At 43.9% G+C, this 24,486-nt stretch overlaps 1 protein-coding gene across 8 annotated transcripts in view; it reads left to right on the forward strand.

Annotated features, from left to right (window-relative positions):
• Positions 1–24,486, forward strand: part of C16H17orf67 (chromosome 16 C17orf67 homolog) — a 42,970-nt gene that overhangs the window by 3,491 nt on the left and 14,993 nt on the right. For 4 of the 8 annotated variants that reach the window (XR_007720380.1, XR_007720381.1, XR_007720384.1 and 1 more), the window contains exons 2-5: positions 3,796–3,882; positions 5,179–5,419; positions 5,656–5,770; positions 6,704–6,965. Coding sequence is in view for 1 of the 8 variants with exons in the window: in XM_050764811.1 (XP_050620768.1) it covers positions 14,806–14,860; positions 15,652–15,752 (156 nt within the window). In the remaining 7 variants the exon portion in view is untranslated. Of the gene's footprint in view, positions 1–3,795; positions 3,883–5,178; positions 5,420–5,655; positions 5,771–6,703; positions 6,966–7,537; positions 9,302–14,605; positions 14,861–15,651; positions 15,753–24,486 lie in introns of those variants that run through there. The other 4 variants (XM_050764811.1, XR_007720379.1, XR_007720378.1 and 1 more) reach the window with 4 other exon arrangements.

Consider the following 24,486-nt stretch of genomic DNA (forward strand, 5'->3'; position numbering starts at 1 on the left):
ATGCTGCTCTTGAACTGCTGACCTCAGGTGATCCACCTACTTCAGCTTCCCAAAGTGCTGGGATTAGAGGTGTGAGCCACTGCACCTGGCCAAACCAAAGCACGTCTGCTGCTGCTGTCCCTGTCATTGATCTATGTGACTTCCCCTCCACCACAGTTATTCAAAATGTCTCTTGCTGCTTCCCTTCCACCAGGATAACACCCATCTGTGCTCACTGCCTAATGAGGGGACATCACTGGTGTCTAAGTATACTAACTGTGGGAACCTCGGTTTAATTTTGTGAGAGAGAAGTCCCTTACAGCCTCCTCAGTTTTCCAGTGAGAAATGTTTTTGGTGATTTTGAGAGGAGATGGGGAAAAGTGATGTGGGGTTCCCCAATGTTGTCCCAGGGGATTTCTTAGAAATTTCTCCCTACATCACTCTTGTAGTGAAATAAAACCATTTCCATGCAATATATCAATTTTGTTTTTTGAAAAATACCCGCTATTTGAATCTAAATATTATAGAAATTTCTCTTTAAACATTCCCTTTTACTTTATCCCAAAATAAATTTCCCTTTGCTTAAAATCTTTCTTTTTTTATTTTTCGAGACAGAGTCTCACTCTGTTGCCCAGGCTGGAGTGCAGTGGTGCTATCTCGGCTCAATGCAAGCTCCGCCTCCCAGGTTCATGCCATTCTCCTGCCTCAGCCTCCTGAGTAGCTGGAACTACAGGCGCCCACCACCCACGCCCGGCTAATTTTTTTTTGTATTTTTAGTAGAGACGGGGTTTTGCTGTGTTAGCCAGGATGGTCCTGATCTCCTGACGTTATGATCTGCCCGCCTTGGCTTCCCAAGGTGCTGGGATTGCAGATGTGAGCCACCATGCCCGGCCAAATATTTCAACAAATACATACGCCAAAAAATGATGCTTTAACTTATGAGTTAAAACTGTTGTTGGGACTATAACTCTAGAAAAAATATTGCAGTTGAGTACTGAAAGTCTTTATTGATAAATGAAATCTACTTTCAAAGTATAATACAATAATTTTGTAGAGGATAAAATAGAAATTGTTCTCGTAGGAGATTAATAGATAAATAATATTTACAGAACATTGTCTTGAGAAATGCAGTTTGATGATGTTTCAGTTTGAGCAAAAGATGAGGCTCTCATTATGGCATTTCTTTTGCTGCTAATGAGAGAGAATCCAGACTTTGCTGATGTGCTCCAGGATCTCCTGTATTGTTTAGATTTGGAGGAATTGACCATGAAGGAGCTGGCTGCGGCATTAGGAGGGGAAGGTGGAAACTTCAATGCAGGAAGGGACTCCCCTGGATCCACTGGCCTCAGGGACCCTCGGATGGAGTTAATGTGGGAGAACCTAGCCTGGCAGCTCTGGAGGCCTGAGTGGAAGGGAGAGAACAGTGCTGCCCTAAGACCCAGGCCCTCCTGGGGGAGGGAGCAGCAGGGCTTGGCTCTTGGCTGCCTGGCTGGTGTGGAAAAGCTCCTAGTGACGGGGTGACTCCCATGGCCTCTTCCAGGGACTCCAGCATTGGTAACATCTCTGCCAGCCCTTCTTGTTGCTTGGAGAGTCTGGATCGCTCTTCTTTTTTCTCCTCTTCTTCTTTTTTTTTTTTTGAGACGGAGTCTCGCTCTGTCGCCCAGGCTGGAGTGCAGTGGCGCGATCTCGGCTCACTGCAAGCTCCGCCTCCCGGGTTCACGCCATTCTCCTGCCTCAGCCTCCCGAGTAGCTGGGACTACAGGCGCCCACAACCGCGCCCGGCTAATTTTTTGTATTTTTAGTAGAGACGGGGTTTCACCGTGGTCTCGATCTCCTGACCTTGTGATCCGCCCGCCTCCTCTTCTTCTTTAAACCTCTCTTCTTTCAGTTCTTGAACCAGGGATGTGATTTTTTAAATTTTTTATGTATTTTATTTTATTTTATTTTTTGAGATGGAGTCTTGCTCTTGTCGCCCAGGCTGGAATGTAATGGTGCGATCTCAGCTCACTGCAACCACCACCTCCCAGGTTCAAGCAATTCTCCTGCTTCAGCCTGCTGAGTAGCTGGGATTACAGGCACCTGCCACCGTGCCTGGCTAATTTTTGTATTTTTAGTAGAGATGGGTTTCACCATGCTGGCCAGTCTGGTCTCGAACTCCTGACTCAGGTGATCTGTCCACCTCGGCCTCCCAAACTGTTGAGATCACAGGCATGAGCAGCTCTGCCCTGCTAGGATGTGCATTTCTGTATCAGCATGGCGTTGGTGCTGTTCACCTTGTAAGCATCTACAAAACTGGGGATGTTTAAATACTTTTTTGTACCCGACATCCTCTAAATATCCCTTAATCTCTGCAGTGTTTTTTGTTTTCTTTCTTTTTTTTTTTTTGCATCACTGTGCTTGCCCGTGAGTTGGCGTTTCTCCTCAATGTGTGAATCCAGTGTTTCTGCAAGCTGCTTTTCATACTGCTTTTCATATGTTACATGGAGTCGATTCCTAACAGGTTGACTAAGGAAATGAAAGCCACGAAAGTTAGGATAGTAGTTCCCTCTGATGGGGGAGAAGGTGTACCAAACAACTGGGCACACCAGAGCTCCCAATCTTCAATATGTTAACATGGGTGGTGGGTACACAGGTGTTTGTTTTATTGTTATTTTAAAAACTGTGTGTATATGTTTTACAAACTCTTCTGTATGTGTGACAGATTTCAAAATATAAACATTAAAAAGTTTGAATAAAGAATTACCTAGGGATCTTGTTAAGAAGGCAGATTCCTAGCTCCATTTCATATTCTGATTCCAGAGACCTGGTCAGTACCACAGAATCCACATTTTTTTTTTTTTTTTTTTTTTTTTTGAGACGGAGTTTTGCTCTTGTGGCCCAGGCTGGAGTGCAGTGGTGTGATCTCGGCTCACCACAACCTCCACCTCCCGGGTTCAAGTGATTCTCCTACCTCAGCCTCCCAAGTAGATGGGATTACATGCATGCGCTACCATGTCCAGCTAATTTTGTATTTTTAGCAGAGATGGGGTTTCTCCATAGTGGTCAGGCTGGTCTAGAACTCCTGACCTCAGGTGATCCGCCCACCTTGGCCTCCCAAAGTGCAGGGATTACATGCATTAGCCGTCGTGCCTGGCTTTTCTTATTTATTTTTTGAGACAGAGTCTTGCTTCGTTCCCAGGCTGGAGTGCAGGTACACCCAGCTAATTTTTGTATTTTTAGTAGAGGTGGGGTTTCACCATATTGGCCGGGGTGATCTAGAACTCCTGACCTTGCGATCTTCCCGCCTTGGCCTCCCAAAGTGCTGGGATTACAGGCATGAGCCACCGTGCCCGGCCCACCATCTACATTTTTAAATGATGCTAATGCAGGTGGTTTGAAAACCAGTCTGAGGTGTGTCATATACTCCATGCCTACGTTACACGGAGTCCATTCCTAGCACATTGACTAAGTCTAAATAAAACTAAGACCCATCACAGCCTGTGAGGTGTGGATACAGCAGTGTCTTCCCATGGAGGCTGTAGAAAGTGACTTGAGGACTCGGGTCATGGGGTGGCAGCCCCACCATCTATCTCCTCATCCAGCTTCCCAGGGTTCAGTCCAGAGTACAGCTCCACAGAGGATTGCAGCCCCTCCATGACACTGCAGTCCCGCACAGCCAATGATGGGACTGAGATCACTGTGTTTTAACTTGGTCAACCAAGTCAGCTTCAACTGAAATTAAACCATTAAAGAGAGACTTTGTCTTATTCTGCTACTTCTCTGAGAACCTTGCCCTGTAAATCGTGTTAAAATGCAGATTCTGATTTCCTTTCTCAGGGAAGAGGCCTGATAACCTGCATTTCTAAGAAGCTCCAAGATGTTGCTGCTAGTTCCAGGACCACACTTTTGAATTTGGAGGCTGAGGTATTTAAGAGTCTGTATTGTGAAAATGGAGGGGCAGTGTAATGAAGTGGGAGGAGTGTTAGATGGGATTGTGAGGCCTGGGAACAGAATGGGGACCTCAGACATCTGTGTCCCCTTATGCTTGTCACTTCACTTCCTTGGACTCAGGTTAGATGAGATCTCTAAAATACAACTTCTTCTTTGGTAGCCTGCACAGTTTGTGAAAGTGTCGTTGTCTTCTATGAATCCTAGCTGATGCAGAACCCTTAAATTAGTTTAGATTTGAAGATATAACAAAATAATATACTTTAAAAAAGTGACAAACTGGGCACGGTGGCTCACACCTGTAATCCCAGTACTTTGGGAGACTGAGGCAGGTGGATCCCTTGAGGCCAGGAGTTGGAGACCAGCCTGGCCAACAGGGTGAAACCCCATCTCCACTAAAAATAAAAAATTAGGTGGGCATGGTGGTGCGTGCCTGTAATCCTAGCTACTCAGGAACCTGAGGCAGGAGAATCGCATAAGTCCAGGAGGTGGAGGTTGTAGTCATTAAGATAAAGCCGAGATTGTTCTGCTGCACTCCAGTCTGGGTGACAGAGTGAGACTCTGTCATACACACACACACACACACACACACACACACACACACACACACACACACACACACACACACACACTCTCTGACAGGTTTTCCCCCATCCCCATTATAGAGTATTTGAAAAAGTAAAAAGGAAAGTAAAAAGGAAGAAAAGAATCACCATCTCTCACTCCAAAGTCACCCTATGTTTGAACATTTTGGTCTATTCCATTATTTTCTGTGGAAACTGATTTACTTTTTTGTATGCATACTTTTGATGATGTAGTAGATATAGTTTCTGTGTGGCTCTTATTTAGCATTACAAAGTAACTTTTATATGTTATTAAAAAGTCTTATTTAATGGCTACATTATACTCCATTCTATGAATATAGCTTACAGTGTGTATAGCCTTACTTTTGTTGTAGCTATTTCTAATATTTTGCTATTATAAATAATTCCTCTGTTTAGGGTTATTTCCTTAGATTCTCACATTTAGTTAAAGAATTTGAAAAGTTCAAGGCTTATGGGAAAGCTTTTAAGAATAATAGTCTCTCTTTGCTAAGTAAGCTTTTATCTGGAAAATTTACCTGTGTAGGGACAGATTAATGGAAATTACCACACCTGAGGAGATACACTCTTAATTCACTAAAAGCAATAATAATAATATTTGTGGCCAACCTGTGTTGATAAGTTAGTAGGTTCGAGGCACTGTGCTAAGTTTATCATCCTTATTTTACAGATGAAGAAAACCTGCTTGATATCATACAGTCAGGAGTCAACTGAGTTGCGGCTTTGAACATAGGTTTATCTGATGCCAAAGTTTGTGATGCTCTTCAACTATTTAGGGTACCTCAGAGTGTGGATTTTGAATCACCTGTATCAGCATCATTTAAAAATATGGATTCTGTGGTGCTGACTAGGTCTCTGAAGTCAGAATATGAAGTGGAGCTAGGAATCTACCTTCTTAACAAGTTCCCTAGGTAATTCTTTATTCAAACGTTTTTTGTTTATATTTTGAAATGTGCCACACATGCAGAAGAGTTTATAAAACACATATCCACAGTTTCAAAAGTAATAGTAAAATCCACTACCCAGGTTAACATATTGAAGATTCGAGAGCTCTTGTGTGCTCACTTGTTTGATACATCTTCTCCCCCATCAGAGGGAACTACTCTTGTAACTTTTGTGGCCTTCATTTCTTTGCTTTTCTTTATAGATCCCTAAGGGTATCCCTGAATGATACAGTTTTGTTTGAAAGACTGAAAAGCCCAAACCTGGCACTTTTGGGAAATGGCAGTAAATCATTGATATGTGAAGGTTCCCAGCAGGAGGTAAGCTGAGCGGTGTCTTTGGGACAGAGTATGGATTCAGCTTCCTTGAAAAGATTCCACCTGGGGAAGTCAGTGGGCAAGGTCTTGGAAAGATTGTTAATCACAGTGAGGGCATCTGAGCAGGGCTGTGGTTTGAACAGCTGGCAAAAATATGGCTGAAAAGGAAGGAGGCTGGTTTTTATCTTTGCAGCTCAGCTCACTAGGACTTCCCTCGAGTTCTCAGAAGAAGATTAACAAAGAATGCCTCTCAGGGAGACATGAGTATCTTCAGCTAATCCATGCAATGGGGCATGGGAATGGGGACATGGGAGAACAGGGAGCCCATCAGCTCCTGATTCTTGTCTTAATCCATTTTCTGTTGCTATAGCAGAATACCTGAGATTTGGAAATTTAGAAAGAAAAGTGGTTCATCTGGCTTATAGCTGTGGAGGCTGGGAAGTCTAAGGGCGTGGTAGCAGCCTCTGGTGAGGGCTTTTGCTCTGTGTCATAACATGAACAAAAAGCCGAAGGGCAAGCCAGTGTGTGCAAAAGAGACCACAAGAGTGAGCCAAGCTCAATTTTATAACAACCTGCTTTCAGGAGAACTAACTCACTCCTGTAAGAACTAATTCACTCTCAAGAGAACAAACTCACTCCGCAAATAACAGCCTTATCCATTCAGAAGGTTAGTGCTCCCATGACCTAGTCACCTCTTAAAGGCCCCAGCTCCCAATACCATCAGTGGCAATAAAATTTCGACATGAGTTTTGGCAGGGACACTCAGATCATAGCAGTCATTAAGATAAAGTACAAATAAGCTTCCGTATCAGGCTCAACAGGCAGCCTGTCGTTAGACTGCCTTCTTTCACTGAGTAATATGCATTTAAGTTTCCTCCATGTCTTTTCATGGCCTGATAGCTCATTTTTTTTTTTTTTTTTTTTTTTTTTTTTTAGTGCTGAATAATATTCCATTGTCTGGATGTGCCACAGTTTATTTATCCATTCACCTCCAGAAGAACATCTTGGTTGCTTCCAAGTTTTGCCAACTATGAATAAAACTGTTACAAACATCTGTGTGCAGGTTTTTGTGTGGACATGAGTTTTCAACTCATTTGGGTAAATGTCCTGTCTTTTAAAAATATGTTTTTCTCTCTTGTGTTTTTAAAACTTTCCTCCTTTTTGCTCTATTTTTCTAAAATATTTCCTTAGCTTTTTTCTTGACTCTACTGAGTTTTAAATTTCTGCTATTATGGTTTTTCATTTCTAAGAAGCATTTTGGTTAATTTGTTTTCTGAACATTCCTTTTTTACAGCATCTTGTTCATGTTCCACACAAGCAAAACTTTGGTCTCTTAGAGAATATTATGTTATTTATTCATTTTCTCCAATTGCATGGTGTCTGATTGCCCCAAGTTGGTCTTTCTTTTATCTTTTTTTGTCTTTACCTTTCATGTCAGAGGCTTTCTAGATGTCTCTTGAACCTCAGGTGATTCTAATGCACCTAATGGTCTGAGAAGCACTGCTAGAGTCTCCTAACCTCTCTGAAGCTTAATCATCCTAACGGAGATCCCACCAAGAAAAATGACACAATTCAGTATTTTTCCCCAGAACTAGAGCTTTTCTCTTCCAATTAGAGGCCTAACACTTTCCCTGAATGAAATGTCTTATGACAGTAGCCTTAGAAGTGGTTTTATAAATTATTTTGTGCATGGTTCACTCGCCTGGTATGTTTTTTCGTACCCATCTTACGTTCTTCTGCCTGTGCCAATGCTCCTTTGTCCCTGTTTAGGTTGGAGAGAGGCCTGACACTGGCCATTGGGAACATGATGCTGACCTTGGCTGTCCTCACCTGCTGGGCAGACATAGTTGAGGCCAACATCCTGGACCCAGAGTAGAAATTATAGTCCACTTGTGGAGGCATGCAGCAGGCCGGAAAGGCCCTGTCCAAGACCAAAACATCTTACCATTGTATTGCTGCTGCAAACAGGAAGGGGTGTATGCCTGTACAAGTGCTGAGGATATGTAAAGGGAAGCCAGGGCCTGCGGTGTTGGCACAGGGGGCAAGTCAACTCACATTAGAAATGAACCATATTTTCTTTTCTAATAAATATATATTTTTATTTCAACAATATATAAAGTTGTGTATCTTAATATGTGTAATTAATCTATCTTTAGTCATTCAAAACATTTTTACAAAATAGGGTGCATATGCAAAGAGATTTGGCATAGAGAAGGATGAGAAAGAAATACAATGATTTCCAAGTAGTAGACTTTTACTATGTGTCATGAACTTTACACATATCTCTTTTAAATATTAACTTTATGAGGTGAATTTTATTATAATTCTTTTTTTAATATAAGTGAGAAAATAGTGATTTGGAAAGTTAAGAAATTTCTCCAATGTCAGCCAACTCCAAGGTAACACAGGTAATAAGTTTGAGAATCAGCATTCAAGGCCAGGTCTGTTGATGACTCTGCTGCCCACAGTCATAACCATTATACCACACTGCCTACACAATAGACTCTCAGTCACTTTTGAATGAATGTTCTGGCAGGACCCTATTATTAGATGCAATAGCACCCAGATTTGGACACACCAACCTTCCCACTAGAATCCCCTGTATCAGTTAGCTATTGTCAGAGTAATGCTATGTAACAAACCACTCCTATTCTCAGTGGCTTAAAATAACCGTCATTTATTCTCGGGGATCTGCGGGTGATGTGGCTCTGCTTCAGGCTGTGGTAGCTGGAAGTCAGCTGAACTAGGCTGGGCTGGGTTGAATGGGTATCTTTTAAGCTACAGATCTTCATAAACTTGGCTCCTTTCTTAGTTACTTTGCATGTAAGCTAATTCTGAGACTCAGCTTGAAGGGGCAGTAGCCAACCAGGAAGGTCTTTTTGTAGCAATGGCAGACATGCCAGAGGGCACACTTAACTGCACAAACCATTTCACACCCTTGTTAGTGTCATGTCTGCCACCATCCCACTGCCCAAAACGTCATTTGGTTGAGTCCAAAGTCAAGGCACGGGCTGCAAAGTCATGTGTCAGACAGCATAAATTTGGGGTGCTGGTGAAGAATGGATGCTAATAATTCAACCTTCCACAGCTGCCCAAACCTAACATATGCCTGCACAGTGTGCCTATAAATAAATGTTTACAGGGAAGCAAAGTGACGAGGTCTAACATATTTTCTATGTCTATTTCATGAAGATCATCATTGCTGCTGCATAGAGAATGAATTGAAGGAACAGGGAGGGAAGCTGAGATGCCAGTTGGGAGCCTGGTGCTAGGTGAGAGATAACAGTGGCCTAGATGTGGGTGGTGACAATAGAGATGGCAGGATCTAGACCTATAAACACCACACACAGCTTATGGAGTTACTATCATTACTTTAAAGTTACTATCACTACTTTAAAAATACTGTAGTCTAGTTTACCAACTAGACTATAAATTCCATATTTTTACAATGTACATATAATTCTTTACAATGTATATGTGAGGTAGACAGTAAAAAAGATGAAAGCAACTATGGAAAGGACTGTTAGAATTTATTTATTTATTTATTTATTTTTTTGAGACGGAGTCTAGCTCTGTTGCCCAGGCTGGAGTGCAGTGGCCGGATCTCAGCTCACTGCAAGCCCCGCCTCCCGGGTTCACACCATTCTCCTGCCTCAGCCTCCCGAGTAGCTGGGAGTACAGGCGCCCGCCACCTCGCCCGGCTAATTTTTTTTGTATTTTAGTAGAGACGGGGTTTCACCGTGTTAGCCAGGATGGTCTCGATCTCCTGAACTCGTGATCCGCCCGTCTCGGCCTCCCAAAGTGCTGGGATTACAGGCTTGAGCCACCGCGCCCGGCCTAGAATTTATTTAATTGACCCTGGGCCTAAAGGATGTGGACACATTGTAACTCTCTTGATGGGGACAGATTTGGCATTTTTCTATACTTAAAAAAATGTTCCTTTGGGAGGCCAAGGTGGTAGGATTACTTGAGCCCAGGAGTTCAAGACCAGCCTGGGCAACATAGGAAGACCCTGTTTCTACAAAAATCAATCAATCAATCAATCAAAATAATTAGCTGGGCGTGGTAGTGCACACCTGTAGTTCCAGCTATTTGAGAAACTGAGGCAGGAAGATCTTTGGAACCCAGAAGGGTGAGGCTGCAGTGAGCTATGCTTGTGCCACTGCCCTCTAGCCTGGGCGACAGAGTGAGATCCTCTCTCAAAAAACAAAAACAAAACAAAGTTCTCTTGTCTCTAAAGTTTCTTTAGTTCAGTGTGATGACATGTAGAACTCTAGAATGTTGGGTTTGCCATTTGTCAATGACCCTTAAATATCCATGTAATGGGACAGTTCCTTGCAAAAAAAAAAAAAAGGAAACTCACCCAAACAAAAAGTTGTGTTTGCATGTTGTGAATATGGGTGGTAGCATTCTTCCTTTACAGGCTTTTAAATGTTGTCAAGTAGGTAACACAGCAGGTCCTCAAATAACATTGTTTCCTTCAACGTTGTTTCATTACAATGTTGATGAGAAAAAAAATTAATTCCAGCCCCGGGCCTGACTGTGTGGAGTTTGATAAGTGGGTAAATATTAATAACTATCTTACTCGTTTTTATTAATCTTTCTTAAATACAAGTATAGCCTTCAATGTTTGATATTAGAAATGTTTTTGGTCCTTATTTAGAAGTTTGGTGATGTTTTGTGACCAGAAGTATGCCGTAGGAACTCACCTCTTGTGCATATCAATTAGCTTATGGTAAAATTGGTTTATTCTGGACCCTTTGGCTTAAAGTCGCAGTTTCCAAGAATTTATCAGCAATGATGTTGTGAGGATTTACGGTACCGCTTTCCTAGGCCACAATATCTGATGAATGCCTTCAAGTAGTACATTAATTAAAATAAAAATAGGGAAATAGTTTTAGGTGCAGCAGCACCCTCTCTCTCCACCTCCAGTGATTCTCTGGAGCCGCTGGCAGCTTGTTGAATAATTAACCTCGGTGGCCTTGAGCTCTTTCCCCGATCTTAGTTGTCCCTGGTTCCACTCTCTGCTCTGCCACCTTGTGGATTTATTGGGAATTGCGTCTTCTCCTGGGAGCCTTGCCGACTCACCTAGTAATCCCGCTGGGCTTTTCCTGAGCGGGGGATGGGGTTTAGAAGAGAAATCTCATCGCTGTAGTGACACTCAACAATAAGACACTTTGCTCTTTCGATCTTTCTATATTCTTCCCCCTTTCGCTTCTTTTGGGACAATATCCAGAGGCCAAGCTGAAGGGCATTTGATGGCCTTGCCAGTATCACACCTGAACGGCCCTCCCCACCTGAGACCTTGCGGCAGCCTCCCAGGGTGTGATACAGGCCCCGACTCTCCAGTCTCACCACCCCAGTCCACCAGAGGTTTCCTTATGCTTTAAAAATTATAAAAATAATACAAGCTTGCTTAGAGCTTAGCAATGAAGGAGACAGATTTTTAAAAAGTAAACAAATAAATGCAATATGTATACATTATGGTGAATGCTGTGAGATGGAGAGTAGTGGTGGTGGTGGGGGCAGAGAACTTTTTATTAAGAAGGCTGGTAAGGGCAGGCTTTCCTGAGTAGGAGAAATTTCAAATTGAAACCTGAAGGATGAGATGGATCCAGTTATTAAAAGAGAGAGAAAAAACACATGCAAAGCTCCTGAGGTGGGAGTGGGCTTGTTAAGCTGAAAGTGAGTGAGTGTGGCCAGATGGCAGTGAGCAGGAGGGGAGTGGTTGGAGTAAGGTTGGAAAGGGCATTAGGCACAAATAACACAGGGTCCTGTCGTGCTTGGTAGGGATTTTAATTTTATTCTGACTTTCATGGGAAGATGAGGAAAGATTCTTATGCAGGGAAGCGACGAGGTCTGACTGATACTTTCTATTTCATCCTTGCTGCTGCCTGGGGAATGGATTGAAGTGAACCGGGAGGGAAACTAGAATCCCATTTGGGAGCCTGATGCCAGAAGCTGGGTGAGGGAAACAGTGGCCTAGACTTCGGTGGTGGCAATAGAGACGGAAGGATCTAGACGCATGTTGTCTAATATGGTAGCACTAGCCACATGTGGCTACCGAGCACTTGAAATGTGTAAGTGTAAAATCTACACCAGATCTTGGAGGTTTAGTACAAAAAAAAAGGATATGAAATCTCTCATTGATAACTTGTTTATATTGATTATGTGTTAAAATAATAATATTTTGGATATTTCATCATGTTAAAATATAATATGAAAATATTTAACCTTTTTACTTAAAAAAAGTGGCTACTGAAAAAATTTAAATTGCATATGTTGTTTGCATCTGTGGCTCTCTATGTTTTTATTGGACAGTGCTGATATAGATAAAAGTTGCAAAATTTAAAAAAGTACTTTTTTTTTTGAGACAAGGTCTTGTTCTGTTGTCCAGACTTGAGTATAGTGGCATAATCATAGCTCACTGCAAGCTTGAACTTCTGGGCTCGAGTGATCCTCTGGCCTTGGAATCCCAAAGTGTTAAGATTATAGGTGTGAGCCACTATGCCTGGCCAAAAAAATACTTTTATTGTAAATTTACATTGGATACCTTAGAAATTTATAGCTAAGTATAGATTTTTTTTTCTGGTCCACAGAAGATATTTATTTGATATAATAAAAATAGTGTTCTATCCAACCACAAAGAGTAAAAGGAGTGAAAAATTTGAATATACACATACAAAACTCAAGCTGTTTAACGTGACAATTTTTTTTTTTAAATAATGCTCCTAGCTGTGTGTGTTGGATCATGTCTGTAATTCAAGCATTTTTGGAGGCCAAGGTAGGAGAATCGCTTGAGCTCAAGAGTTTGAGACCAGCCTGGGCAACATGGCAAAACTCATTTCTATGAACATATACAAAAATTAGCTGGGCATGGTGGCACATGCCTATAGTCCCAGCTACTAGTGAGGCTGAGGTAGGAAGATCTCTTGAGCCTGGAAGGTTGAAGTTCGTGCACTCCAGCCTAGGTGACAGAGGGAGACCCTGTCTCAAAAAAAAAAAGCTTCTAAAATTCCTTAGTTATTGAAAATTATGTGAAAACAGAAGGATGTTAATAGCAGCAGAGTGCATGAAATCAAATATCAAATTTTGAGCAAATGGGTCAGGTGCAGTTCTTTCTTGCCTGTAATTCCAGCACTTTGGGAGACTGACGCAGGAGGATCACTTGAGCCTGTGAGTTTGAGACCGGCCTGGCTAACATAGTGAGCCTCCATCTCTGCAAAAAAGAAAAAGCATCAGCTGGGCATAGAGATGCACACTTGTAGTCCCAGCTCCTCAGGAGGCTGAGATGTGAGATCGTGAGCTCAGGAGGTTGAGGCTGTAGTGGGCTGTGAATGGACCATCGCACTTCTGCCTGGGCAATAGAATGAGACCCTCTCTCAAAAAAAAAAAAAAATTTTTTTTTTTTTTTTTTTTTTTTTTTTTTTTAGCAAGTGAACATCTGAGACAACTTTGCTAACATTGCATTTTTTTTGTTTTTTGTTTACAATCTGCTCAAAATATCTTTATGCCAATTGTGTGGGCAGCACATTCAGGTTTAATATCAGTTACACATTAGCATAAATTTGGAGAAATACACATAGGGTATTGTTTTCTTTTGAGCTGGCAAAGTGACCACAGAAACATCAGATCATCTCTCTGAATACCGAATTTTATCCAAATAAATGTCACATGCCTTCCAGACATATTTTAATCACCTATTTAATTTCTTAGGCTGAGAGCAGTGTCTCATGCCTATAATTCCAGCACTTTGGGAGGCTGAGGCAGGAGGATCACTTGAGCCTAGGAGTTTGAAAACATCCTGGTCAACATAGTGAGACCCTGTCTCTACAAAATAAAAAAATAAAAAGTTGAGTGTCGTAGTGTGTGCCTGTAGTCCCACCTACTCGGGAGGCTGAGGTGGGAGGATCGCTTGAGTCTGGGAGTTAGAGGCTGCAGTGAACCTCTGCACTCCAGCCTGGAGTGAGACCCAAAGTGAGACCCCTATCCCAAAACCAAACCAAACCAAACCAAAGCAAATCAAAACAGGAAACTTTCTTCATGTGATATTTATAGATGATTTGAATTTGAAATGACTTCAGCTTCTTAAACTTTTGTTGTCTTTTTAAAAATACCCTTGAATCTGGCTAGTTCCAGTCTTATGACAGCATGTTGCGTGAGGCCCTGTAAAACATGAGGAGTTGTCCCTGAGGTTATAGGGCTTCTTAGGAAGAACACATGTTCTAGGTTTGAAGACAGAAGACTTAGGCTCTACCTTGGCATCCATAATGTGTGAACTTGAACTTGATTTAACATCTCTGAATCTCACTTTTCTTATTTGTAAAATGGAAATGGATGATGAACAGTACTAGCTGCCACGAAGGTCATAGCTTTCCCCTCATCCTTTATCACACCCCACAAGGTAGGTGCTCTTATCTCCTTTTGACAGGGTAGGAAACTGAAGTTCAGAAAGGGTAAGTCACTTACCTAAGGTTACATTGCTAGAAAAAATTGAAGCTAGGATTTGAACTCTGTTTTTCTGTCTCCAAAGTCAGCTGAAAATTGTTTTCCCCCACTCATCATGCCCCTTGCTAATTTCCTGCCTACCTCTGAGATTATTGGGAAGATCAAATTAGACTGGTGAATGGGCTTTGGAAAAATGTCATAAAAGATACAAATGTGTAATAGATCATGAATTCTCAATGAAACAGGAGTATAAACGGAAACTCCAGAGAAACACTCACAAACGTCTGTCTGGTGCTTATCTGTCTGTTTAAATGAAGTGAATATCACATGTTGCTTTTTCAATTTCAAACTCTGAAAGTCATATTACAGAGTAACAATTTCCTTCCTCAGGATAAAAATTTACAGGAATTCAGAGGAAAATATTTCAGTGGTCATTACTAAAACGCTCAGAGTCAGATACATTCAGCATCATACAGTAAGTCCCGTTAGTCAAAGCATAAACAAGTGCAGAACCTGGCGGGGCTTCCTTCAAGTTGGTTGAGTCCATCTGGGAGGATTCACTCAGCAAGAGGCAGAGGAACCAAGGCAGGATGAAGACATTGCCTGTGCTCGTGCTGTCTCTTACCTTACTGACTGTCTTCTCAGGTGAGCACTGACTCCAAAAACAGTCTATTTCTATGCTGACATGATAAATAATAGTCTATTTAACAGTTAATTTAAAAATTTTTAAATAATATATAGGGTATATAGATATTTCAATGCTTTTTCTTTTCTTTTTTTTTCCATAAGAGCCGGCTTCCAGAATTTTTATCATTAAAGTTACATTATATATTTTTTAAAAAATCTTGAAATGTATTTGAGCACTAATTCTCAAAAATGCTGATAAATCTTCAGCTTCTGATAGCTTATTTTAGAGTTTATATGAGATCACCAAAATTTGATATATTTTTATTATGATAATGTCTTTTAAAATTTGCACGTAATTATCAAAGCACTTTTGTACTATCTCCTTTGAGGGGTTGTGATGATCAAGTTTAACATAGTCTTCTTATCACTGGGCATCTTCCAGTAATGACTTTAAACTTGATTTAGTGTATTGAGGATTAAAAAAACTTCCATGAAAGCAAGCCTAAGAGACACAGACCAGTGAACTGAAGATCCATTAAAATAATCCTCACTTTTAAAGAGATGGACCATTGCAATCAGTAAATATGTTTAGGTTGTGCAACTTCTGCTCTGAGTTAACTATGTTCGAAACAATTCAGAATTGCTTCCTGAGCCCTCTGGAATGCTGCGTCCTTTGGGACAGGTCCCCGGGAAATAACTTTCGTGTTTTAACCAAAATTGAACTTGCAAATCTTTTGCCTTGGACTGCTGAGATGGCTCATGAACTCCTGAACCTGAGCGTCCTTAAGGCACCTTCCCGACTTTTCCAGAGACCTCCCCGATTTTGATGGAGAAGCAGGCCAAACAGCTCCTAAGATCTCGGCGACAGGATAGACCAAGCAAACCTGGATTCCCCGACGAGCCAATGCGGGTAAGTGCTTGGCTCTGGCGGTTTTAAAGAAAATGTGATCATTTGAATGCGATTCATTATGAAACTAGGTGTTGGTCCCAGCATAGGCTGCTAATTGGGGGTTCGGTTAGAGTTTCAGGTATAAGATACATGCAATCTCAATCTTTTACCTATGCATTTTCTCCTCTGGAGGTGCCAGCCTGACTCACCTGTTGTGAACAGGGTAACTTAAAATAGAAATAATGGGGCCAACGGTGGGAGTTCCAGAATCTGGAGAGAGCTGCTGAATGTCACCCCTGTCCTGCTTGGTGGAGAGCTGTTCCCTTTAGCCAATGCTAAGCCCATCTCCTGCCTCTTCCCTTAGGCCCTGGGGCAGGCTGGACCAGCATCCTTGGTCAATGATGGTCTGTCCAGGCAGGGAGAATCTCTGCCCCAGCTGCCCGAGGAGTTCTGCTCTGATCTCATCTCTCTGATTTTGGTCTCTGGCCTTACTTCTGCCCTGTGGGGTCATGATATCCACCTGCCTAGTCTTTCTGAACCAGGCTTTCTGTGAGTAGATGTTACTAGACCCTGCTAGCTGGCCCCGGACCCAATTCAGGCCTGGCTTGTTTCCTCCTGTTGCTAAAATGATAGTGACTTTGGTGGCTAAAATGCCACGCAATGAAGGGAAGTAGCAGTGACCCAGCAAAGTTAGAATGTCTGGGAAGCCATGTCTGTCAGGCTGGTCTCCCATCCTGGCCCCTTCATCTGGGCACGATGCTTATCCTGTCTTCCCTGAATCTCCATATTGAGGCTCAGAAAGAGCTGCAGTAGCATTTGCCTTCATTCACTGCAAAATCTCATGCATAATTTGATTATTTTGTTTAAAGGTTCTTATTAAGATATAGTATTGCACAGTGATGAAGAGTGCTGACTCTGGGGTCAGACTGGGTTTGAATCTCCCTGTTTTCTAACTGGGTAAGTTTGGGGAAGTTTCTTCACATTTTTGTAGCTCAGTACTCTCATCTATAAAATGGGGATAATAAATACAATTGCTGATATTACTATAATATTATTATAAATAATAATGTAAAATAATTATTTTATGATGGTAAAACAAAGTACTTCTTAGGAAAGCACTTAGAAAGTGCTCAGCAAATGGTAAGTACTCCTCTGAGTATTAAGTACCAGGTACCTGCTAGGTTCTGGGGCTGTAGGTTTCTGCTCAAAGTCTGTGGTGGAGACAGAAGTAAGCAAATGGCTGCTATGCAGTATGATTTAAGAACAGATGACTTCAGGCTGTTAGGGATAGATGTGGCTTTTAATTTTTTTTTTTTTTTTTTTTTTGGAGAATAAGAGGTAGCTCAGAATATTTAAGTGCAAGGTTGGAGGGGACTGGGAGGTGGGCAGGGCAAGATCGAGACAGGTTTGAGTACCTTGAGTTTTATCTTGTGTCTAGTAGAGAACAACTGAAGGATTTTTCAAGTGGGGGGAGTACAGGTCTGGGTGTTAGAGAGTTTGAGACAATGAGAGAAGAGGCCCATGATTAAAGTCTGGGGTCACCAACACTCAGAGGTGGGCAGGGGAAGAGGAACCCTGAAAGGGCTGAGAAGGAATGCAGAGAGATAGAGAAGCCAAGAGAGTGGGGGTGGCAGACCAAGGTGGGGGAGGCATAGGAGGAGGGGGTGGGGTGAAGGGGGGGCAGCATGTGCACAACTGTGATGGGGAGGAGGATGCCTGGAGGGAGGGATCCTGTCGGGGAGCTCTGGCTGGCCCCCTGTGCTTTGGCAAGATGCCTGGAGCAGCCATTCTGCAGCTCTTCCTCAGGGACCTGGCAGGGGCTGGGGGAGCTGGTTGAAGGGTCCTCAAAGCAGTGGCTCCTGCTCAAGGTGCTCGAGAGGCAGCTCTAATGACTCCCACATCTGCCCCCTGACATTTTCTGTGCCAGCATCTGCACCTGGCTCTTTTGAACTCTGTCTGTGGAATAACAGTCTTTGTCCTAACTGAGGCATTGTAGGTGTGGGTGAACAGGTGGGTTTGAACTGCTGCAGCCCAGCTCCCTGCCCCCCACCCTTCCTGCACCCTGTCCATATGCCAGCCTACATGCCAGGCTAGACTCTGGCCCTAAAACCCTATTTTGCGTGGTCCTTCCCCTGCTCAAAAACTTCTGAAAGCTCCTTCTCTGTTTGCCTTTTCCCACTTGTGGTCGTCACTTCCCTTAATCCTTGACAGCCCTCTGCTTGCTTCCAACTTTGCAATTTTACTGAATATCTGGCTTTTTCTGGTTTGTTTTGCTCATCTTTTATGGGCTTGACCACCACCTGCTCCTCTTAACTGCCTTGAACCTATCTGATTGGTTTCCATGTAACTCCTTCTTGCCTCAGAACTTGTTGCTGAGCCACCATCCCGTCCTCCATGTCCCTCCCAGAGACACTTGATCCAATATTCAGAATCCTCAGGCACTCAGTCCAGTGTGGAAAAGTGGTCATAGGTTTTACAGTTGAAATGTGAAACAAACATGCAGTCAATTATTGGGTGGCTAGTCTATGCTAGTAGTTCTCATCCATGGGTAATTATGCCTCCTCATCCCCAGGGACATTTGACAATATCTGAAGACATTTTTGGTTGTTACACCTGTGTGGAGCATTGCTTTTGGCACCCAGTGGGTCCAGGCCAAGGATGCTGCTAAACACTGTACACCGGGCACAGGGCAGCCTCCACAACCCGGAATTATCTGGCCCAAAATGTCAATAGTGCCAAAGGAGAGGAACCAAGTCTACACACTGCCAAGTAAACTTTTTCTTGTTTACTCTCTGTCACGCTGTGTGTGTCTCTCTCTGTCTTTCTCTATAATTGCACTCACTTGAACACACACAGAACTGGCTGAATCAACAAATAGTTTCTGGTATCATATTTTTTCTAGAAATGTGTTTCTTAACTTTGGTTACATTCTGGAACCACCTGGGGAATTTAAATTCTGATGCCTGGGTCCCACTCCCAGAGGGGTGGCCTGGGGTGAGACCTAGGTATGGGGGATGGGGCCAAAGCCCCAGTGATGCCAACCTGCAGTTGAGACTGAGAACCACTGGGCTAGGCCATCTGGGAGAAATCGGCCACATGTGTACCAGTTCCTGTGGTCTAGTTGGGAACATAAAAGCATTTAGAAAGCTGTTAAATGTTGAAGTGAGCGGTATGGAGAGTATCTTAGTTGTTTAGACAAAAAGAGAGATGAGAGGGTCAAGTGGTGGGTGCTGATCAAGATGTGCACTTAATTAGATTTTATATTGACTGTGCCCTACTAAGCACCAGGGACTGAGGATGCAAGATAAACCAGACATTCTTCCTTATGCAAGGTGCCCACTGTGTGGAGGTGGAGCCAGAGTGCTCCAGCCTGATTTGGGCTCACTAACAAGGTTATGTGGTACAATGAACTGTGGCTCTGCAAGCAGAGAGTCTCGAGCTCTAACTGGAAGGAAAGGGGAGGCTGGGAAGGCTTCCCAGAGGAGGTGACCCCCAGCTGTGGCTTGAAGGATGACTAGGAGTTCTCAGGCAGTGCAGGGGGTAGGGATGAGGCGGGAAGAACATTCCACCCAGTGCACTTCCAGGCCATATTCTGCCGCTAACTAGTTGTGGACTTAGGGTAAGTCACTCCCTCTTTTGGAATCCTAGTTTTTTCATCTGTAAAATGCAGAGTTTGGCTGGAATCTGGCCTAGATTCCAGAATGTCTAATTTCAGGTCTCATATTGTAGGGCTCTGGATAGAACCTTGGGGCTGACACAGGTTTCTTGGTGCCAGTCTGCAATGTGGCAGAAGAGCCAGAGGCAGCAGGATACCAACCCGAGTGAGGAGTCAGGCAGTTTATTTTGAGGCCCCTGGAGGGGTGTCCCTAGAAACCACAGGCCTCTCACCTCATGCTGGCCCTGCTGCCGGGAGTATTCCACATCCTCGACTTACTTATTTGACCCACTCATGCCTCTTGGGTCTCCTTGTTGACTTCTTCTTTTATGGATTTACTGAAAGCAACATTAATAATGCCAGTCACTGGCACGTAAAAAGAGGTAATTTACTGCATTTAACTGTGACTGTAAAAATGATCCTGGCCCTGCACTCCCAGTTGGAGCATAAGAGGCAGTGGCCTCAGGTTTGTCCTTGGGTGGTGAGGAGCCGAAGAGGCTGGACCTCTGGCCAGGGGAGGTCAGAGGCTGGCACTAGAGCTGCTGTACGGGCCCACATCTTTGTAGCCTGGGAAGGAGGGAGTTCAGAGGCTCAGGCCTTTGCCTCCTAGGAGCCAGCCCTTCTGGCTCTTTGCCTTTTGCCAAGACCTCCTCACCCTCCCTGTTTCTGAGTGTAGGCCAAGAACAGCTGCGCACAGATGTCCCTTTGCTCGGGAAGAGGGTGGGATGGATGCACCATGCTGTGAATTTGGCTGCCAGTATTGTGTCTGTGTATGTGCGTGTGAATGTGTGTGAGAGGTGTGTGTGAGGGATGTGTGAGGGGTGTGTATATGTGTGAGGGGTGTGTGTGAGGGGTTTGTGCATGTGAGGGGTTTGTGTGTGTGAGGGGTGTGTGTGTGAGGGTGTGCGTATTCAAATTTGAGAATTGTATGAGGGGTATATGTGTCAGGAGTATGTGAAGGTGTGGGAGGGTGCATGAGGGGTGTGGGAGAGGGATGCATGTGTGTAAGGATGTATGTGAGGGGTGCGGCGGTGTGTGTGAGGGTGTGTGTGAGGGTGTGTGTGAGGGGTGTGTGCAAGGAGTGTGTGTGAGGTAGGGGTGTGTGGGGGTGTGAGGGGTCTGTGCAAGGAGTGTGAGGTTGTGTGTGAGAAGTGTGAGGGGTGTGTGAAGGATGTGTGTGTAAGGGTGTATGAGGGATGTCTGAGGGGTGTGTGTGAGGGGTCTGTGCAAGGAGTGTGTGTGAGGGTATGAGTGAGGAGTATGTGTGAGGGGTGTGTGAATGTGTGTGTGAGGGTGTGTGTAAGGGGTGTGTGTGAGGGGTCTGAGAGGTGTGTGAGGGTGCAGGTGTGTGTGAGAGTATATGTGTAAGGGGTGTGTGAGTGTGTGAGGGTGTATGTGTAAGGAGTGTGTGAGTGTGTGAGGGGTCTGTGTGTGAGGTGTGTGTGTGTAGAAGGGTGTGTGTGAAGGTGTATGTGTGAGGGTGTGTATGTGGGGTGTGCGTGAGGGGTCTGTGTGTGAGGGGTGTATGTGAGTGCATGTAGAGGGGTATGTGAGGGTGTATGTGTGAGGAGTGTGTGAATGTGTGTAAGGGGTGTGTGAGGGGTGTGTGTGAGGGGTCTGTGGGTGAGAGTGTGTATAAGGGGTGTGTGTGTGAGGTTGTGTGTGAGGAGTGTGTGTGAGGGATCTGTGGATGAGGGTGTGTATGAGGAGTGTGTGTGAGATTGTGTGTGAGGGGTGTGTGTGAGGCTGTGTATGTGTGAGGGTGTGTGTGAGGGGTGTGTGTGAGGGTGTATGTGTGAGGCGTGTGTGAGGGTTTGTGTTTGTGTATTTTGAAAAGGCCTTGCTGAGTATTTTTTCAGAAGGTCTGAGTTCCAGCCCCCTCTTCTACTCTCACCTTGACTTGAGGACCTCGGTTGTGTGGAGTGATGGCAGATGGCATCACCAGGTGTTGTTGTGAGGCTGGGTTGGAAGGTCCTTGGATGCCACAGCAGAGTTGGGTTTCTGTACACGGTGGGGGAACTGTGCAGGGATTTCAAGCAGGGGAATGATGTGATTAGATCTTGTTTCCAGGGGCCCTTTAGAAGTTCAGGATGCAGCCTCTTAAATGCTTGCCTTTAGATGCTGTCATACCTGGGAAATAGGAAGTGACGTTTTGGATGCACTATTGCACCTTCTTGCCATGGTACCCAGCAGACAAACAAGTGGACTTGGGCAAATGAGTAGAGTTAGTGATCATTGGAGAATGCATGTGCCCTTGAGAACAGACCCACACACCCTCACACACAACCCTCCACACTCTAAATTACCAGGAGATGACTGGTCAGGTTATTTTATTTTGCTTCTCCATGTTAAGGGACTGTGCAAAAGAAAACACTTTCAGAGAGGGAAGAGGCCACTGATGAGGGTAAACAAATGGTGCTTTAGGGGAGGTGTTAAGAATTCAAAATGAAAACAAGTATGAAGATTTGCAGAAGTCTCTCCCCATGAAGATCTACTGAGCCATGTTTATAAACTTAACACTTGGCTTAAATATTGGCAGAGGTTGGCTTCTGTGGATTTATAGGCATTTTGGAAACAGGTTGAGACAAGCTGTGCCCGTGCACACAAAGGGCTAGACTGTTTGACATAGATCCTGCTGATTCACTGCAACAAGCTGTTCTTTTCCGACTTGGTGGTGGGAAGGACAAAGTGCTTTTGAGAAGATTGCTGGGTAACCCTGTACTGTAGGGAGGGCCAGTATTCAATTCAGAGGAGCACGGACACCTTGTGGGAACCCTAGATGGATGAAGACAAGGCCCAGAGGGGATGGAGAGGGAGATCAGAGGGAGACAGATGGCTCTGGGTAAGAGAGAAGGAGGGATTTTGAGTGTATGGAGGCAGCGAATAGAGGTAGCATATGAAGTAGAAGGTGGGAAGGTAGAACCCAAGGAGGACAAACCACTGAAATTCCCAGCAGCAGGAATAACTGATACATTTATTTTATGGTAACTCTCAACACTGAGTTTAAAGTTGATTTCTGCTCTGTGATGTTATTACCCACTGCTACCCCCAAACCTTAGGACAAGTCCGCTACATACAGAAACTTTGTGTTAGTAGTTCCTTGAGGGAATGGTGGATGGCAGGGGGTTATTGTATGGATGGTGGGGGCTGACGAGAGCAAGGGACTGCCTAGAATGTGGAAGTTGCAGGGGTAGAGAAATTGGTTAGGAGAATAATTCAGAATAAACTTGACCCCACATTTTCGGAGATTTTGGAGAGTAGGGTTCTAGACTTCACAGGAATGGGATGAACACTCTCCGAAGGCTGGAACTAATTTGCTTGGGGACATCGCTTTTGGAGGCACGTAGGTTTCAGCTGAATTGACTTGCTACTATTTATTTATTTATTTATTTTTGAGACAGGATCTCACTGTGTTCCCCAGGCTGGAGTGCAGTGGTGCAATCATGGCTCACTGCAGTCTCGGCCTCCTGGGCTCAAGCGATTCTCTTGACTTTCTACTTTAGACAAAGTGGCCCCATCATGTTAGAGAGCTCATGGTATAATGAAGGCTCAAGATCCTGACAGAGAAAAAACATCTGCTTGGGGAGAAATTAATGAAGATCAGGCTGTGCGAAAAGAAGGGCTAGGTTTGGGTTTAGAGGGAAGAAGGTGGAAAAATATTCTGAGCTTTCCTTGAAGGTTTCCTTAGTGATGAATGTGCTTATGTTGATTTTCAGGATTGTAGTCTAAACTCTTGCTGTTCAAAATATGATCCCCAGCTGGGCTGCACGGGCCTTATCTGGGATCCCGTCAGACATGCAGACCCAGGCTCCTCTCCACACTTCCTGAAGGCAAATCTGTGCCTTGCTAACCCCCAGGTGATCCCTGTTCACCCTGGAGAACTGCAAAGGTGGTCCATCTCTGCTCCTGGCATCCTGGGACTGGGAACAAGTGCATGTTAGTTTTTGACACAATTGATCTCTCTTTCTTCCTTTTGGGCACTCTGCTCACTTGGTTTCCACTTTCCCAGCATGCCTCGCCCAAGCTTCTCATTCCACTTGGTGGCTCCTGCTGCTAGGTTTCCTTTACTGGATTCTTGGCCTCTGACAGTTGTTTAAATGTCAGGGGGTCCCAGGGCTCTGCCCTCCATGTGGCTTTAAAGCTCACCTCCCTGCTGATGGTGCACACTTCTATCTCTAGCCTGACTTCTTCCCGGTCATTTACATGACTGTCCACTCCATACCACTGTTTGTACTGGAATATTTAACAAGCATTTCAGATCTAACAGCCCCAAACAAAATTCCCTGTTTTACCCTCATAATGACTGCTGCCTTAGCGTTCCACATTGGGCTAATGGGACCACCTCCAAATCCAGAACCTGACTACTTCTCACCCTCCACCGCCACCTCCACCACAATTATTTGTAGAGTGGACTAAGCAATAATCTTGTCATGGTCTCCCTACTTCCTGTCTTGCTCTCAATGGAGCAGTCAGAGTTATTTCTTAAAGTGTAAACAAGATCATGACCCTCTCCTGCACAAAACCTGCCAATGACTTCCTGTCTTACTCTGAATAAAATTCACAGTCCTGGTCAGGTGGGGTGGCATGCACCTGTAGTTCCAGCTACTCAGGAGAGGCTGAGGTGGGAGATCAATTGAGCCCAGGAGTTCAAGGCTGAAGTGAGCTATGATTGCTGCACTCCAACCTGGGTAACAGAGTAAAATTCTGCCTTCCTGGGACTCACACCCAAAACAATACTATATGATGCAATATTTATATAGGTACATCGATATGCATGTAAATTTCTAAAAGAAGTTCTAGAGAGGTAATCAGTTGACTTTTAACTGTATCATCTCATTTAGGAGACTAGGATTAAAGGTAGTGATTTGATGTTTGAATTGTATACTAGAGTAATTACTTGTATAATTAAAAATATTTAAAACTTTCACATATACTATTGAAAAATTGGAAGCCAAGAAAGAGTCAAAAGAATGAAAGAAAATCAATTGTAGGCCGGGTGTGGTGGCTCACGCCTGTAAACCTAGCACTTTGGGAGGCCGAGGCAGCCAGATCACGAGGTCAGGAGATTGAGACCATCCCAGCTAACACAGTGAAACCCCG

This window comes from Macaca thibetana, chromosome 16 (genome assembly GCF_024542745.1).
Source record: "Macaca thibetana thibetana isolate TM-01 chromosome 16, ASM2454274v1, whole genome shotgun sequence".
NCBI classification, from domain to species: domain Eukaryota; kingdom Metazoa; phylum Chordata; class Mammalia; order Primates; family Cercopithecidae; genus Macaca; species Macaca thibetana.